The sequence below is a fragment of the Podarcis cretensis genome (assembly GCF_951804945.1).
Source record: "Podarcis cretensis genome assembly, chromosome: 8".
NCBI lineage: Eukaryota > Metazoa > Chordata > Lepidosauria > Squamata > Lacertidae > Podarcis > Podarcis cretensis.
The window spans coordinates 87,817,713-87,834,974 of NC_137177.1; the positions used below are offsets into that span (position 1 = coordinate 87,817,713).

General features: G+C 45.5%; 1 protein-coding gene and 1 long non-coding RNA gene across 2 annotated transcripts in view; one reads left to right on the forward strand and one right to left on the reverse strand.

Moving 5' to 3' along the window:
* LOC307222423 overlaps window positions 1-17,262 on the forward strand; it is a 56,404-nt gene that overhangs the window by 25,872 nt on the left and 13,270 nt on the right. The gene's annotated exons all lie outside the window — the stretch shown is intronic.
* The window catches only part of LGI3 (leucine rich repeat LGI family member 3), a 38,222-nt gene that overhangs the window by 9,713 nt on the left and 11,247 nt on the right, over window positions 1-17,262 (reverse strand). The window contains exons 2-6 of the mRNA XM_079987515.1: window positions 10,032-10,103; window positions 6,865-6,936; window positions 5,550-5,621; window positions 3,411-3,482; window positions 1,114-1,283 (exon numbers count right to left, since the gene is read on the reverse strand). Of these exons, the coding sequence (XP_079843641.1) occupies window positions 1,114-1,283; window positions 3,411-3,482; window positions 5,550-5,621; window positions 6,865-6,936; window positions 10,032-10,103 (458 nt within the window). The remainder of the gene's footprint in view (window positions 1-1,113; window positions 1,284-3,410; window positions 3,483-5,549; window positions 5,622-6,864; window positions 6,937-10,031; window positions 10,104-17,262) is intronic.

Genomic DNA, 17,262 nt, shown 5'->3' on the forward strand with positions numbered 1-17,262 from the left:
ATATACTCGGTCTAGGGTATTTCCCCCCCTAGTGGGACAATCAACATACTGATGGAACTTAGGAAGCACAGTCCTTAAATCGGCTCGATTGAAATCACCAGCAACCACAAATGCTCCATCCGGGTGGGCCCGCTGCTTTTTTGCTAATAGCAGTTAGCAGGTGACCCATAGCTGTAGTAGTATTTGCATCGGGAGGTATATACACCGCTGTTATTATGACAACATTAAACTCACGTGGCAAATAAAAAGGGCGGCACTTCACCACTAGGTACTCCAAGTCAGGAGAACAATGCATGTCCATTTGTTTAATGTCCGAGCTCCAGTTGTTATTTATATAAACGCAGATTCCTCCTCCTCTACTCTTCCCGGATTCGGCGGTTCTATCCGCTCTAATTACTGAGCGTCCTTCTAGCTGCAAAAGTCCCTGTGGAAAGGAGGAATCCAGCCACGTCTCTAAAAGGACCATAACACAACAGTCCCGGATACTTTTCTGCCGAGAGGTAATAAGTTCCAACTCCTCTACCTTGTTGGGTAAAGATCTAACATTTGATACAAGGAGACTTGGCAGTGCAGGCTTGTGAGGATTTTTACTTAGCCTCACTCGTAGTCCGGCCCTACAGCCCCTCTTCTGCTTACGCCCTCTCCGTTTTCTTTTCTTTCTGGCCAGGAGAGCAAGGGGAGTATCCCAAGGATATGCAAGATATGGAGGCTCTCTGATAAGGTCAGCTGGAATGTTGTAGGTTAAGACCTCCTGGCTGCAGCCTTCTCTGCCGATACCCTAGCTAAAAGGACCAGTGGTCAGGGATGATGGGAGTTGTAGTCCCAAAACATCTGGAGGGCCGAGTTTCCCTATGCCTGATCCAAACAGTGCGACTTTTTCCAATGCGAGAGTCGCTTCGTCCCTTTGATCATTTCGGTTGCTCTTTTCTGAACCTCCACAGGTTTGTAGTGAGACAACCAGAACAGTGGTCATGTCAGGCACAAATCTGCAGGAGAAGGGGATGGCAAGGCAGGGTTCCTCCCCCCACCCCCCAGCAAAATCTGTAGATGTAGCGCTGCTTCTGGGTGCCATTCTATTTCCCAGAAGGCCATGCAAACACCACCTGTTCCTACCTGTGGTGACGCAGTCAAAGTCCTTGAGGGGCAGGTCCCGGATCTTCTGGCCTTGATACTGAGCCGGGCTCCCACAGAAGACGGCGGGGATGCTTGTGTTGGTGCTTTCCATCCATTCCACTAGCCACTTGATGTTGCAGTCACAGGTCAACGAATTGCCCCGGAGGTCTCTGTCAGAGAGAGAGGCAATTCAGGAGCAATCACCTCCACCCACAAATTGGCTACCGTATTTTTCGCTCTATAGGACGCACTTTTTCTCCTCCAAAAATTAAGGGGAAATGTGTGTGCGTCCTATGGAGCGAATGCAGGCTCCTTGGCTTCAGTGATAGCAACTCAAAGCCTCCGAAGCACAGAGGGAGCGCTCCCTCCGCGCTCTGGAGGCTTTGCGTTGCTTTTGCTGAAGCCTGGAGAGCGAGAGGGGTCGGTGCGCACCGACCCCTCTCGCTCTCCAGGCTTCAGGGATAGCTGCCTGAAGCCTTTGGAGTGCAGCAGGACCTCGTGCTGCGCTCCGCAGGCTTCGGGTTCCTTTTGCTGAAGCTGGGAGAGCAAGACTCTCCTGGCTTCAGCAGAGAGGGAGAGCTGCGCAGCGCCCCTTCAGCGAAGCGGGAGGAGAAATGGAAGGGGCTCTGTTTCTCCTGCCGCTTCACTGAAGGGGCGCTGAGCAGAGAGGGAGAGATTTTTTTTTCCCCTGTTCTCCCCCTCCTATGGTCCGGTGCGTCCTATAGAGTGAAAAATACGGTAATTTAAGAGCAGTCACCCAATCCAAAGGCAAGATTGCAAATCTGATCCAGCATTCTCCAACTACCACTGTGCCCCGCACTCTCCTCCCTGAGGAGATTTCACCCCTCCCATATCCAAGAATCTCCTGACAAGTCTGCTGATTCTCCAGAGAGGAGGAGCAGTGTTCTGCTTTCTACTTATTCAGCTCCAGCACCAAGTCAGTCAGTCAGTCAGTCGGAGAGAGAGAGAGACTGAGTGTTAGAGATCGTGTGTAGAGATAAGGTTGCTGCTAAGAGCAGCTGCAGACACTCAGTGCAGCATTCATTTATGCTTAGACCTATTTAGCTCTGTATATAGTTTTGTATTATAGTTGTAGTTATAGAATAAAAGAAGATATTCTACAGAGCTGCTCTCCGAGTTGTTTATACACTGCCAGACTCTGCTATACTCTGCTGTGCGACGACTATATCGTGGAAGTGAATCCAGTGCTCACAACTCTAAGCTGTGAGTCCACAGCACTTTGACCTGGTGGTCTCTGGAAGTGCTACCCAGCTCGCCTAGCCCAGTCGGGTTTGAAGTGCATGAGTCCAGTTGGTGACACTGGCTCAAGGGCGATGCTAACACTCCCTAAGTACAGAAATCCCCTGTGCTTTGAAAATCCAAATAGGATTTGTTTGCTGTCCATCTTCGCCAATGATAATGCTGATCTCATAAATCATTTGCTTGTCAGTGTAGACTTATCCTGCTTATCTAGTTTTTTCTGTGGTCTTCTTTAATGCTACCACATAATAAACAAATAATAATTATTGATGTCTGGAATGGCTCTAAGTGCAAGAAAAGCAAGACAAAAACAACACCAACCCTAGAATATTTGCTTTATGAAAATTACAGGATTTCAGCTGGAAGTTACAGGTTATGCCCTGATTGGAAATGAAGCAGTGTAACTACCCCCAAACTTTTTCATGTATTGAAATTAGTGTTGAAAGTACGATAGCGTTTGATCACCCCAACAGCATTATGGACACAAATAATAATAATAAATGCACAGTGAAAAGAATGTCTGCTTCATTTCCAGTCAATGCCCACCCTGAGACTCCCTGTTGAAATTTGATAACCACAAATGTTCTGGGTCTCGTTCCACTTTTACTGTGCTGTGGTCTCGCTGGACAGCAATATTATGGTAGCCCAAATCCGCTACTATTGTGTAAAGAACATGTTGCTTTAAAGTGAAGTTGGTGCTTTTAAGTCTCACTGATCTTGAAAAGGAGAATTGTACATATGCTTAATGCTCTCCTATTCCCCACAAATGAAATCAAATTATTTAACCGGGTGCGTCTTGCTGCTCCAATTTAAATTGGTCCATTCTGCTTGGCTCACCCTTTTTCAGCAAGCCCTTCCCAGTCAGTGCTTGGACTGTGGTTAATTTAATTACAACGGTGGGTCTTTCATATATGGTGAAATTCTTGCAGCTTGCCACGAACTTGTGGGCCACAAATATGGGAGGACATTGCAATATTTGCAATTGCAAAAGGCGCAGGGAGTAGAATTACTTGCACCAAAGTGGGAAGGAACCTTACAGGTCGCTCAAGATGTCCAGCGGTTTCAGGAGGCCTCTGGGCAGCGTCTGCAGATTGTTGTAGGCCAAAGACCTGGAAAAAAGGAAGACGTGAATGTTGGGTTGTTCCAGGGGTTCCCCTCTTTGCTGCTCCTGAGGAACATAAGGATGTAAGAAGAGCCTGCAGAATCAGGCCAGAGGTCCATCTAGTCCAGATTCCCATTCCCACAGTGGCCAACCAGATGCCCCAGTGAGGAGCCTACAAGCAGGACCTGAGCACAAGAGCCCTCTCTGTGGGATGTGAAACACAGAGCAGTCAAGTACAACATCCCTAGAGTAGACATAAAAAGGGGGTGTCTGGACCAGCCAGTCGGAACTTCCTGTTTCCTCCTAGGCTGGGACAGGCTTCCTCTACATTTGACCAGATGTGGGCATGACCTCACCTATGCAGGTAACAAAATACCTCAGCGGAGGCCGCCATCTCTCTCTCTCTGACTACATTCGTCGAAGAAGCAACATCTGCTTAGCCTAAGATGCTCTTGGCTTGCAGCCAAGAAAGGACAAAGGAGCTGTCTCCTTATGGGATAGTTTCCAGGTGTATATTATTTTTGTAACTTAAGTCTGCCTTCTGGGATCCATCTGTGAACAGAATGTGAGTGAGTAAACTCTTTTATAGAAGACTGTGTCGTGTCTATTTCTTTTATGAGGGACTAAAGGGGAAATTACCAGGTAACTTATTTTAGAGGCTTTAGCGAGCCTGAGCAAATGCATCCAGTGTGCAAGTTTAAAAAGGGGAATGTTAGTCTGCTAAATTGTATAACTAGTTAACACAAGTTGGAAAGGATATAATCAAACAATATATCCTCTCCTGCATCCCTGAACATTCCCACACTCTCCCCTCCTGCCATTTACAGCAACCGGTATTCAGAAGCATAGCCATTGTGGCTAGGAGCCATTGATAGCCTTTTCTTTCAGGAATTTGTCTAATCCTCTTTTAAAACCATCCAGGTTGGTGGTTGCTACTGCTGCTGGGGCAAAGGCAGACCCTCCCAGTGTCCCAATTTTCCAGGGAAAGTCCTGGAATGTCAGAAGCCATCCCGGTTTCTGATTTGATCCCAGAAGCTCCTGCTTTTGGAGAAATGTTGGAGGGTATGCAAAGTCAAACTCTGCTGCTTCTACAGACACCATGTGACCCAGCCAACCCTCATGGACAAGAATCCTGCAGGAAGATGTTGCAATACCTCTGTGGGCACAATGCATCCTGCCCTTTGAATGCAGAAGCTCTCCCCTACCTCCTGGACAAATCTAGTATACCTGAAGGAGCGTCTCCACCCCCATCGTTCAGCCTGGACACTGAGATCCAGCGCCGAGGGCCTTCTGGCTGTTCCCTCCCTGCGAGAAGCGAAGATACAGGGAACCAGGCAGAGGGCCTTCTCGGTAGTGGCACCCGCCCTGTGGAATGCCCTCCCATCAGATGTAAAGGAAATAAACAACTGTCTGACATCTGAAGGCAACCCTGTATCGGGAAGTTTTTAATGTCTAATGTTTTACCATTTTTTTATGTGCTGTAAGCCACCCAGAGTGGCTGGGGAAACCCAGCCAGATGGGAGGGGTATAAATAATAAAATTATTATTATTATTATTATTATTATTATTATCCCTGACCATTTGAGCCATGTCTTCATGATCATCATAATTCATTCGTATGCTGCCTCCCCATAGTTAAAAACCATGCTCAAGGAGCACAGTGTGAAAAGAATTGCATAATTACAAAAATACAACAAAAGTAGTCATAAGCAATAAAAAAAACACAAGCAATATAATTTAACACCTCCCCCAAACAAGTCATAATAAGATCCACAAATAGAGATACAAAAAATTAACATCAATACAAAAAATTAACATCAATAATAATGTGATTCCTGCACTGCAGAGAGCTGGATTAGATGCATCTTGGGGGATTTCTAGCTCTACAAGTCTATGATTCTATAACATCAAAATTAACATCTCCAAAATTATATCTTGACCCCACCAAAAATAAACCCCTAAGCTTCATTATTATTCTAGCAAGCATGTCCCACACTGCCAGGAGTGCACAAGTTACTCTTAGGTAGCATGCAAGGCCAAGTCTACAGATTCTTCTGCCCAAGTGGCAACTCACAGGTGTGTCAAGGACTTGAGGCCACGAAAGGCGTTTTTCGACAGAGCCTGGATATCATTGTTCTCGATGAACCTGAAGGCAAAGAGAAAGACATATTCTCACCCAGGGACTCCAGTGCTTTTTGTAGGCCACAGCCCTGCCTTGGTTCCATAAACTCATCCAAAATACCAACTACCCTATCCTTAAAAAAAAAAAAAAACATAATTCAGAACAGCAGTTTGCAAAACCCACCAAGGAAGATAATAAAATCTTGAATAAAATTCAAAACATTAGCAGTTAATTGCACATTGATTCAAACCCCCATTAACTGTAGATTTTGTTTAATGAATTCAACAAAAACTATGAGCTTGACTGACATCGGTGAAATAAAAAATTTAAGGTCATATATATATATATATATATATATATATATATATATATATAATGTTCATAAATGTACCAACCAAGCACATACATAGATGTGTGGACCACATGTCTGGAGCAGCACAGGAGGACCGCCCTGAAACCATTTTCACTCCCAAACTGACCAAATGTTTTCTCTGCAAGTAGAGAGGAGGTGGGGGAGCCTCCCCATTGGCGTTTTGTTCACAAATCCTGTCTTTTAAGGGTATGTCTGTGTATGAATAGGGTGAGCCTGTGACCTGGCTCAGGAACTAAGTATTTGTCATTACAAAAGACTGGCCAGGCTCCCCAGGGGATCCAATCAATTAACAGGTAACCTGCCAGACAGGAGGTAAACAACGCACTCAGATTTCTGTTGTAGACCGCCCTTTCTGTGATGTAGGTATGATGTATCTGGGGATGGTCTTGGACTCTAAGGTGGGCAATTTAAAATGTCTATATAAGGGTGGACACACCTTTGTTCTGGGGTCCTCCTCCTTTCCTGCATGAGAGGGGAGCACCTTGTTGCAACAGTTCAATAAAGATCAGGCTTACAAGCTGCTTTGCTTCTCAGTATTCTCTGGTTGGCCTCTGTTATTTACTCCGATCGATGGAGAACCTACAAAGGACTCTATAAGGGCTCTTGTGTCTCCCATAAGGGAACAAGGGCAGATTTATGTTTATTACACCAGCTTTTGAAAGTCTCATGGTCATTGACACCCCCTCCCCACCCCCTGCCAGCCCTCCACTAGCTGTGTGAGGATGTGCATGGCTGGAACTGGAATAAGATGTGTGACCTTTGTCGTGTATTTTGTTGTTCCTAGGGCTTATAAACATCAGTTCTCCCCTTTCCCCCTGTTCCTGGCACTTCTTCCTACTACAACTGTTGTCCCAGTGTGTCCCCTTGTAGCGGCTAGAGAAAAGTGACCCTTACAGGTACTGCAGGTGGGAGAGTCCGGTGAACGCATTGTCCCCAATCAAGGAAAACTTGTTGGAATTCAATAAGCTGCAAAGAGAAAAGAGACGGTGTTAAGGCGGTGAGATGGGACAGTAAACCCTAGGAATGCTTGGCTTAACGTTTCATGTCAAATTCTGTGCGACTGCCATAAAACTTAGGGAACAAGCTGTACTACCAAAATGATTAATGTTTTAAATGACAATTTTAGGTTATATTTTAGTGATTAAGATTTAATGTATATTTTTTAACTGCTGTTATATCTGAATTGCCTCTGTTAAACCCAATTGCAATTCAATGTATCCCTGTTGATTTTTCTGATATTGTAAGTGAGCCGGAACTGGTCTGTGACAGTAATAATAAAATTCATTCATTCAACATTTCATGTTGTGTTGCGGGGGTTGGACTAGATGACCCTTGGATCCCTTCCAACTCTTCTACAATTCTAGGATTTTGCTTGGAGTATCACAAGGAAATGGCTTCAGAAGAGGGAGAGATGGGAGCTCAGCGCCTCTTAGTTGAGAGACCAGCAACTTTAAGCTTTCCTCCTCCTTTAAAAGGTAAAGGTAAAGGGACGCCTGACCATCAGTCGTGGCCGACTCTGGGGTTGCGGCGCTCATCTCGCTCTATAGGCGGAGGGAGCCGGCGTTTGTCCTCAGACAGCTTCCGGGTCATGTGGCCAGCATGACTAAGCCGCTTCTGGCGAACCAGAGCAGCGCACAGAAACACCGTTTACCTTCCCGCCGGAGTGGTACCTATTTATCTACTTGCACTTTGACGTGCTTTTGAGCTGCTAGGTTGGCAGGAGCAGGGACCGAGCAACGGGAGCTCACTCCATTGCGGGGATTTGAACCCCCGACCTTCTGATCGGCAAGCCCAGAGGCTCAGTGGTTTAACCCACAGCGCCACCAGCATCCCTCCTCCTCCTTTATTCCATCCCAGTTGCTCATCACATGAATGTGGGAATGTTTTAAAAATTACTTGAACAAACGTGGTTCCAACAATAACACTTGGCTGTGTTTAGACAGAGGTATCCGAAGATGGAGACCAATAATTAAATACAGATCAAAGATAGCAATGGCTGAATTGAAACCAGAGAGCAGACGGAAGTCAACAAACCAACAAATTAAAAAAGGGGGTTCAATCCAGTAGGAGGAACTTTGTGAGGAGCATACCCTGGTACTGGTTTGAATTAACAAAATAATGCTTTTGGTTTGATAGGTATTTTTAGTCTTGTAAATTTTTTGGTTTCATTGTCATTCATTTTTCTTTTTCTTTTTTTCTTTTCTCTCTCTCTCTCTATTTCTTTTTATATAATACACATTTATTCTAGATGTTTGATAATTTGATTATGGATACTGTAATAACTATAATCTAAAAATATCCAATGTAAGTTGTGTTTTTTTCTTTGTTTTGTTTTTTGTATGTAATGTATGTTTAATAAAAGTGAATAAAAATAAATAAATGTGCAACAAAAAAATAATAATTCTGTAAATAGGAACTAAAGCCTGGGTTTGTCCCCCCACTTCCCAATCCTTTTCCCTTTTGTGTTGTGACTTTTAGAATGTAAGGTGTAAGGAGTGTTCTTATTATTGATACTTATAAGCCTCTCTGGGAGGGTTTTTCTCCTTACTTTTTCTGAAAAGCTGTCTAAAAATACTTTTTTTTAAAAATCAGTAAATGCTGCCTCCCACCTCGTTCAAGGTCTGATTGACATATTTAAGGTAAGGGTAGGAGGGGATTTCCCCCCCCTAAACTGATTTGCCAGTGACCCCGCAGGTGGTGTGCCTTCAGGACTGATGACCTGCTCTGCACATTGCAGAATATTTATTTATTCATTTAATAAAATGTATATACTACTTGATCACAAAAAAACCCCGCACTCAAAGAGGTTTAGGGAAAAAAGATAAAACAATAAAACTATCAGTAAGAAAAATGAACAACTTTAAGACTTTCAAAAAGTTAAAATAACAATAGAATAAAAACTGATTTAAACTTGCACCACCTGGGTAGGCTTGTCTAAATAAAAAGTGTTTTTAGTAGGTGCCAAAAAGTACAGCAAAGGCACCTGCATGGTCTCAAGAGGCAGGGAGTTCCAAAGGGTAATGGTGCCAATTCTGTCAACTGAAGCAGCCGAGTAGGCATGTAGGGGATGAGGCTCTATTCTAGAGAAGAAAAGTACCAACTGGCAGCTCGGGTTATGCAGAGTTCCTCTCGACTTGTAAAGGAGCTAAGAACTTGCAAGGAATTCCAGTTCCACAAGAGCTATGCTCTGCTTTGACCTAGTAAACTTATCTCATGGGAAGTTATCTTGACTGTGAAAGGAACTCCAGACAGTTTAGTTGAAATGGACAGAAGGAAAACAAAGGCTCGTGAAAACCAGATGTTTCCCACTCCAGTTGGGTGCAAAAGCAATTCTATTAGTGTCTTGCCCTGTGGCATTAACTATACAGTGTTACCTCGGGTTAAGTACTTAATTCGTTCCGGAGGTCCCTTCTTAACCTGAAATTGTTCTTAACCTGAAGCAGCACTTTAGCCAATGGGGCCTCCTGCTGCCACTGTGCCACCGGAGCATGATTTCTATTCTCATCCTGAAGCAAAGTTCTTAACCCGAGGTACTATTTCCGGGTTAGCAGAGTCTGTAACCTGAAGCGTATGTATCCTGAAGCGTATGTAACCCGAGGTACCACTGTATTGCAGAGTCCAAATTCCAACCACTGCCGTTTCTAAGCTGCCAAAGTTAATGTGTCAAGGCAGAAAGGATGTCCTCTCTCATCTGCTGCCATGGAAAACTCCTGCCCTTTGCCCAATTACAGTGGTACCTCGGGTTACAAACACCTCTGGTTACAAACTCCATTAACCAGGAAGTAGTACCTCGGGTTGAGAACTTTGCCCCAGGATGAGAACGGAAATCGCGCAGCAGCAGTGCGGCGGCAGCGGGAGGTCCCATTAGCGAAAGCATGCCTCAGGTTAAGAACTTAACTCGGGATAAGTTCGTAACCCGAGGTACCACTGTACTAGCCTAGGCAGTCACTCTAATGGTAAAGTTCTTTGGCTGGCTAAGCAGCGCTGTGACAACTCAGGGTAACAAGAACCCTCCTCCCCAAAGACAAAACCAGGGGAAACAAACAGGCAGAAAGACATACAGGAACTGCAGGAACGGGAGGTGAGCAAAGGCGGCTTCTTTGATTTCGCTGAAGTCTGCATTTATCAGAGTCCTGCAGGAGAGGAGAGGGAAAGAGAGAAAAATGCTAAAACGTCTGCTGAAACAGAAGGAGGCAACTGAATCTCACAAAATGATCTGTGCAGCAGTAAAAAGGTGGCTTGTCCATACTTCCACTTATCCTGGGCCTGGAAAACACAGGAATGAGTGGCGTTTTCCTTGCCCCATTCCTTTCCCTGGGAAAACCCATGCTTTTAACTCTAAATGGGAGCGAAAGTCAATCTGGAGAATTGCCCTTTGCTCTGATTGAGCACTAAAGAGCAGTTTCCCCCAGGGAAGCTCACAAAACACTGGGATAAGAGAAAAGTTTTTCTCTGTCTCAGCACTAGAACTTGTGGACATCCAATGAAGCTGAATGTTGGAAGATTCAGGAAAGAAAAAAGGTATCTTTTGTGCAAAAGGTAAAGGTAAAGGACCCTTGGATGGTTAAGTCTAGTCAAAGGCAACTATGGGGCTCCCTCACTTTCAGGGCGAGGGAGCCAGCGTTTGTCCGTAGACAGCTTTCCTGGTCATGTGGCCAGCAGGACTAAACCGATTCTGGTGCAATGGGACACTGTGATGGAAGCCAGAGTGCATAGAAACACTGTTTACCTTCCCGCCGGAGCGGTACCTATTTATCTACTTGCACTGGTGTGCTTTTAAACTGCTAGGTTGGCAGGAGCCGGGACAGAACAACAGGAGCTCACCCCATCGCGGGGATTCAGACCGCCAACCTTCTGATCAGCAAGCCCAAGAGGCTCAGTGGTTTAGACCACAGCGCCACCCACGTCCTTCGTGCAGTGCATAGTGAAAGCATGGAACTCCCGCAGGAAGCAGTGATGACCAGCAACACTGATGGCTTTAGAGGACCAGACAAAGTCAAGAAGGAGGAGAGGGCTATTGATGGCTACCAGCCATAATGGCTGTCCTTTGCGACTACAGTTGGAATCAGCAGTGCTTCTGAATACCAGTTGCTGGAAACCAGCTTGGGTATGGACTGCATGCCCTCTGCATGGCGAAGTCTGGTCAGCCACTGTGAGAACAGGAAGCTGGACTAGATGGACCACTAGCCTGATTCAGAAGACTCTTCTTAACTTCTTATGTTCTTATGATACACAGAGAGTTTGTGTACCATTGCACTACCATCCACAATATGTGGATTCCACACCTGTGTACAGTGGTGCCTGGCAAGACGAAATTAATCCGTTCCGTGAGGCTCTTCGTATAGCGGTTTTTTTGTCTTGTGAAGCAAGTCCATTGACAGCTTAGCGGATTAGCGCTATTAGCAGTTTAGCAGCTTTTAGCGGATCAGCTGATAAGCGGCTTAGCGGCTTAGGAAAAGCGGGGGGAGGGGAAAAACCCCGCAGGAACTCGCAAGACATTTTCGTCTTGCGAAGCAAGCCCATAAGGAAATTCGTTTTGCGAAGCGCCTCCAAAACGGAAAACCCTTTCGTCTAGCGGGTTTTCTGTCTTGCGAGGCGTTCATCTTGCGGGGCACCACTGTAATTGGTCTGTACTTTGATGAGAGAGTGCAGGATTCTGTGGTTCCTGTGAGAATAGAAAATAGAGTGTGTCGAATTCAGTAATTTGTACATGGGGATGTGGGTGTATGAATGCCACGTCGGCTAGGTAGAATAGGGAAGTAATAGGTAGAATAGGGAAGTAATGAGTAATTCCATAAAAGGGCAGAGTTAGAATAGAGAGTGTAGATTGGCTATTGTATTAGTGCGGTGTCTAATGATGCTAGGTAGATTGTAAGCCAAGCCTCTAACGAGGGGCGGCAGCTATAGGGTATAAATGTTTGTGCTGGAGTATGCTCGGGGCTCTTCGCACCAATTCGGAGCGGAGGGCCCGCCTTTGCAAACGCGTACCAATAAAGAGGAAATCTAGATTCCTGACTTGGTGTCTCCTTGTTCAGTTGTTGAATCCACGTAAGTAATATATAACAATTTTGGCGCCCCACGTGGGGCCCTCGACGATCTGCGTATCGGGGTATTGGAAGGGGATCAGCCGGCACTCCGGTATTTTCGGAGAGATCCGCTATTCAGACCCCGGTAGCGACGGATCCCGAGGGCTTAAAGAACGGAACACCAACTCAGAAAGCCGAACAGGATAGTGTTGGGAAGTGTTGCAGTCAGGGACTGCATCGCCCCGCAGGGACGCCTGCCAGTTTACCAGCCGACCGAGAAGGAGGCGCTAGACTGAGAGGGGTGAGTATATAAAGGAATCCCGGGAAGGGATGGGTGTATGAGTGGTCTCAGTGCGAAAGAGAGGTTCCAAACGGACGCGTGAGTGTGGACTGGGGACCAGGACCCAGCGAGAGGATTAGCTTGCGGTTCCGTATTCCCGCGAGGGGAGCGGCCAGGCGATTCCGCGTGATTGTGTGAATGAGAGTTACAAGCCGAGACATATTTAATTAAAGAATGGGCAAGGGACAGAGTAAATGCAGAAGGGGGCCAAGGATTGAGGACAGGGATCCAATAGATCCAAATAGTCCCCTGGGACAAGTCCTACTAGAATGGGACGAAAAGGAGATTAAGCCCTATAGTCAAGGATTATTGAAGACAGTAATGATTAAATTATGTAGGGTAACCTGGCCAGAGTATCCCATAGGTCCAGAAGGGGAGTCCCGGTGGAGGCCAGATGGGGAAACAGATCCATATTGGATAAAACAGATGAAACTGTATCTAGTGAAGACCAAAAAGGAAAAAAGAGAAACCTTATATAGAGGTTTGGTCCCGAGTAACATTTTTCGGACCAGATCCCCCGCCTTTTAAACAATTTCCCTTAAAAGAAAAAAAAAGGTGGAATCAGATGAGGAGGATCGGATTAGATGGGAGGAGATTAAGAAAACTTTAATAGCCAGCCCCGCTCTGGCTTTGCCAAATTTGCAATTACCCTTCCACTTATACGTAACAGTGACTGCCCAGACGGCAGTAGGAGTTCTGGCTCAAAAGAGGGGAGGGCGATATCAGCCAGTGGCCTATCTAAGTTCTACCTTGGAACCAGTGGTCAGAGGGTGGCCAGCATGTATTCAAGCCGTGGCCGCTGCGGCAGAGCTCGTTTTAGAAAGTCGAAAATTGACTTTTGGAGGGGCTCTGATAGTGCACAGTCCTCACCAGATCGGCGCAGTAATGACAGGGGCTGCGCCCGCCTGGATGACAGACAGGCGTTTGGTACAATATGAAGGTATACTCAGGACAGGTTCTGATATAACTATTGGAACCGACAGAAATTTAAACCCAGCAGAGTTTCTGAGGGGCGAGCGACAGGAATGGGAACCTGGGGAACATGATTGTCTCAAAGACATAGAATTGATGGCCAAGGTCCGGGAAGATTTGAGGGAAGAGCCTCTGAATGAGGGTGAAAGATGGTTTGTAGATGGATCAAGCTATGTTAAGGAGGGGAGGAGAAGATCGGGATATGCGATAGTGCAAGAAGATGGAGAAACCATAGAAAGTGGTGCACTCCCTAGCACTTGGTCGGCCCAGAAATGTGAGGTAATGGCATTAGCCCGGGCATTGGAATTAGCCAGGGGGTTGGATGTGACGATTTGGACGGATTCAAGATATGCATGGGGAGTGGTACATACTTTTGGAAGGACATGGAAAGAGAGGGGATTTATAAAGGCAGATGGAAAGCAAATAGAACATGTAGCTTTGCTTGAACGATTATTGGAAGCTTTGATGGGGCCGCATAAGATCAGTATTGTACATATTCTGGCCCATACCAAAGGACATAGCCCAGAGCAACGAGGAAATGCATGGGCGGATCACCGAGCGCGGGAAGCAGCAGAGGGTGAAATAAAGACAGAGATAATTAGACAGTGCGTCTTGCAAATACCCATTATAGATAAACGGGATCTGGAACACCTGGTATTCAGTCCAAAAGAAAAAGAATATATAGAAAAAGAAGGATGGGAGAAAAAGGGAGATGGATGGGAAACCCCTGAAGGACAAATAGTGCTCCCAAAGCTGGTCATGTTAAATTTATTGGAGAAAGTGCATGAGGGAAGTCATTTCGGTACAGAAGGGATGATAAATTTGATAAAACCATTATATTGGAGTAAGGATATGTGGCCAATGGCGCACGCCATCGCATGGAAATGCCTATTGTGTCAAAAAGTCAATAAGGCTCGGGCCAAGAAAGTAGAGAGAGGAGGAAGACCCTTAGCGGTATGGCCGTTTCAACGGGTACAGGTAGATTTTACTGAATTGCCAGAAAGAGGGGGGCAAAAATATCTGTTGGTTTTTAAAGATCATCTGACCGGGTGGGTTGAGGCTTTCCCTAGCAGGAGAGCAACAGCCCAAGTGGTCAGCAAAGCCATTTTAGAACACCTTCTCCCTCGCTACGGGATAATAGAAGCAATAGATTCTGATAGAGGGACACATTTTATACAAAAAGCCATGTAAGAGGTGATGAAAGCAATAGGAATCAAATGGGACCTTCATACACCGTGGCACCCTGAGAGCAGTGGGAAAGTGGAACGGGCAAATGGAGAGATAAAGAAACATTTAACTAAATTGTATTTGGAAAATGGGCTACCTTGGACGAAAAACCTCCCGCTGGCGTTGTTAAGAATGAGGGTGGCCCCACGAAAAGACACGGGTCTATCGCCTTTTGAAATGATGATGGGTCATCCCTACTTGGCGGTTGTAGGAACTCCTCAGGTGGAATTTAGGGATCAATTCATCAGAAAATATCTGCATACACTGTCCCAGTCTTTATTGTCTTTTCATAGGCAAGGCGTATTAGCACAGCGGCCCCCGCTATTGGAGCAACAGCATACCTTTCAGCCTGGAGATTTGGTCCTGATAAAAGCGTGGCGGACGGAGAAGCTCAGCCCGACTTGGGAAGGCCCATACCAGGTCCTGCTCACAACTGAATCAGCAGTACGGACCAGAGAGCATGGATGGACCCATTATCATCGGGTGAAAAGAGCTCCAACGGAGGATTGGGCGGTGACAACCAGTCCGGATAATCCGCTAAAAATAAGACTTACCAAATCAGGAACCAAGGATAAACAAGCATCACAAGAGTGATGTGTTTTTATTGTGATTGTAAATGTTTATTTGAATGCTGTTGCTGTAGTCATTGCGAGGGGTGTGTGCTATGTGTACATTGCACAGAAAAGTGTAATCTTATATGCATTGAGGAGATTATACTAGAGTTCTGTGAGGTAGAAGAGGGAGGACGGATAACGTGCCTATTAAAAGAAACCCCAACGGTGAAGCAAGCATTAGCCCGTCTAGATCCCGAATATGAAAATTAATTGGCAGATTCTGGGTATAATGATAGGATGCATAGTCATAGGGGGAGAATATAAGGACTCAGGTTCATGTACCGAGTGTATTAAAATCACGAGAACTGGGAGGAAAATTACACAAACATTGATGTATTATAATGTAGCCCCGGAATGCATCCAATATATAGAGCCTTGCATCCACAACCAGACCCAATATTATAGATGTAAAGTAAAGGGAAACAAAACGGAGTGTTATGAACCCCTGGCAGTAGGACCTATCACCTCTAGCATATATGTATATGGATATAAGGGAGGAACTGCCAGCAAAAGGACAGATAGAGAAAAAAATGTTTTCCATGGCTCAGACTCGACAGGGGTACATAGCACATAATACAACAAGAGGATGAAGGAGAAAATGTGGCCCATGAACTTTTATGTGAATTCGAGACAAGATACAAAAAGAGGGGGGATTGTGAGAATAGAAAATAGAGTGTGTCGAATTCAGTAATTTGTACATGGGGATGTGGGTGTATGAATGCCACGTCGGCTAGGTAGAATAGGGAAGTAATAGGTAGAATAGGGAAGTAATGAGTAATTCCATAAAAGGGCAGAGTTAGAATAGAGAGTGTAGATTGGCTATTGTATTAGTGCGGTGTCTAATGATGCTAGGTAGATTGTAAGCCAAGCCTCTAACGAGGGGCGGCAGCTATAGGGTATAAATGTTTGTGCTGGAGTATGCTCGGGGCTCTTCGCACCAATTCGGAGCGGAGGGCCCGCCTTTGCAAACGCGTACCAATAAAGAGGAAATCTAGATTCCTGACTTGGTGTCTCCTTGTTCAGTTGTTGAATCCACGTAAGTAATATATAACATTCCAGAGAGTGAACAATCTCGAGACAGGGAATAATAATAATAATAATAATAATAATAATAATAATAATAATTATTATTATTTATTTATATCCCGCCCTCCCGAGCCGAAACTGGGCTCAGAGTGGCTAACAACAATAAAAGTAACACAGTTTACATAAAATCAGAATCAATTAGTTGAAATGCATTCTAAAATCAATTCATTCTAAAATCAATTCAAAATAAAATTAATGGCAACCATTGGGCTAGAGTTCTGTGAGGATTACAGAAGGAGGGGGTCAGGCTGTGCCTTGGCCAAAGGCCTGGTGGAACAGCTCTGTCTTGCAGGCCCTGCGGGAAGATGTCAAGTCCCGCAGGGCCCTAGTCTCTTGTGACAGAGCATTCCACCAGATTGGGGCCACGGCCGAAAAAGCCCTGGCTCTGGTTGAGGCCAGCCTAACCTCCCTGTGGCCCGGGACCTCCAAGATGTTTTTGTTTGAAGACCGTAAGGTCCTCCGTGGGACATACCAGGAGAGGCGGTCCTGTAGGTACGAGGGTCCTAGGCCGAATAATTGTGGCTAAACCAGTTTCCAATCTGCAAAGTAGGTGGCTTCTCCATTAGTGGCTCAAAGCACGAGCTACAAATTGGCTGTTTCCAATCACACTCCCAGCCACAAACTCACTCACGCCTGCTTCCAGATGTGTGTACGGTTTATCTTTTTATTTGTTGCATTTATGTTCTATCTTTTTCTCTGAGGATCTCAAGGGGGCTTACGTTGTTCTCCCCCTCCCCATTTTATCCTCACAACAACCCTGCGAGGTCGGTCAGGCTGAGAGGCAGGGAGTGGTCCCCGGTTCACACCCAGTGAGCTTTTTTATTTGAGGTGCCCAAATAATGCCATTGTCATCAAAATGCCAACCTATTTCCGCCCCCGCCCCCATTTTGTTTCCCCATACTGGTAACAAACTGGAAACCTCACCAATGCTTAGGATCCTTTCTGGGGCAAATCTAACAAATTATTTAAAAATAAATAAAAATCTGCTGTTGTTAACTGCTGCCTACAATCTACTTGTTTGCTATGA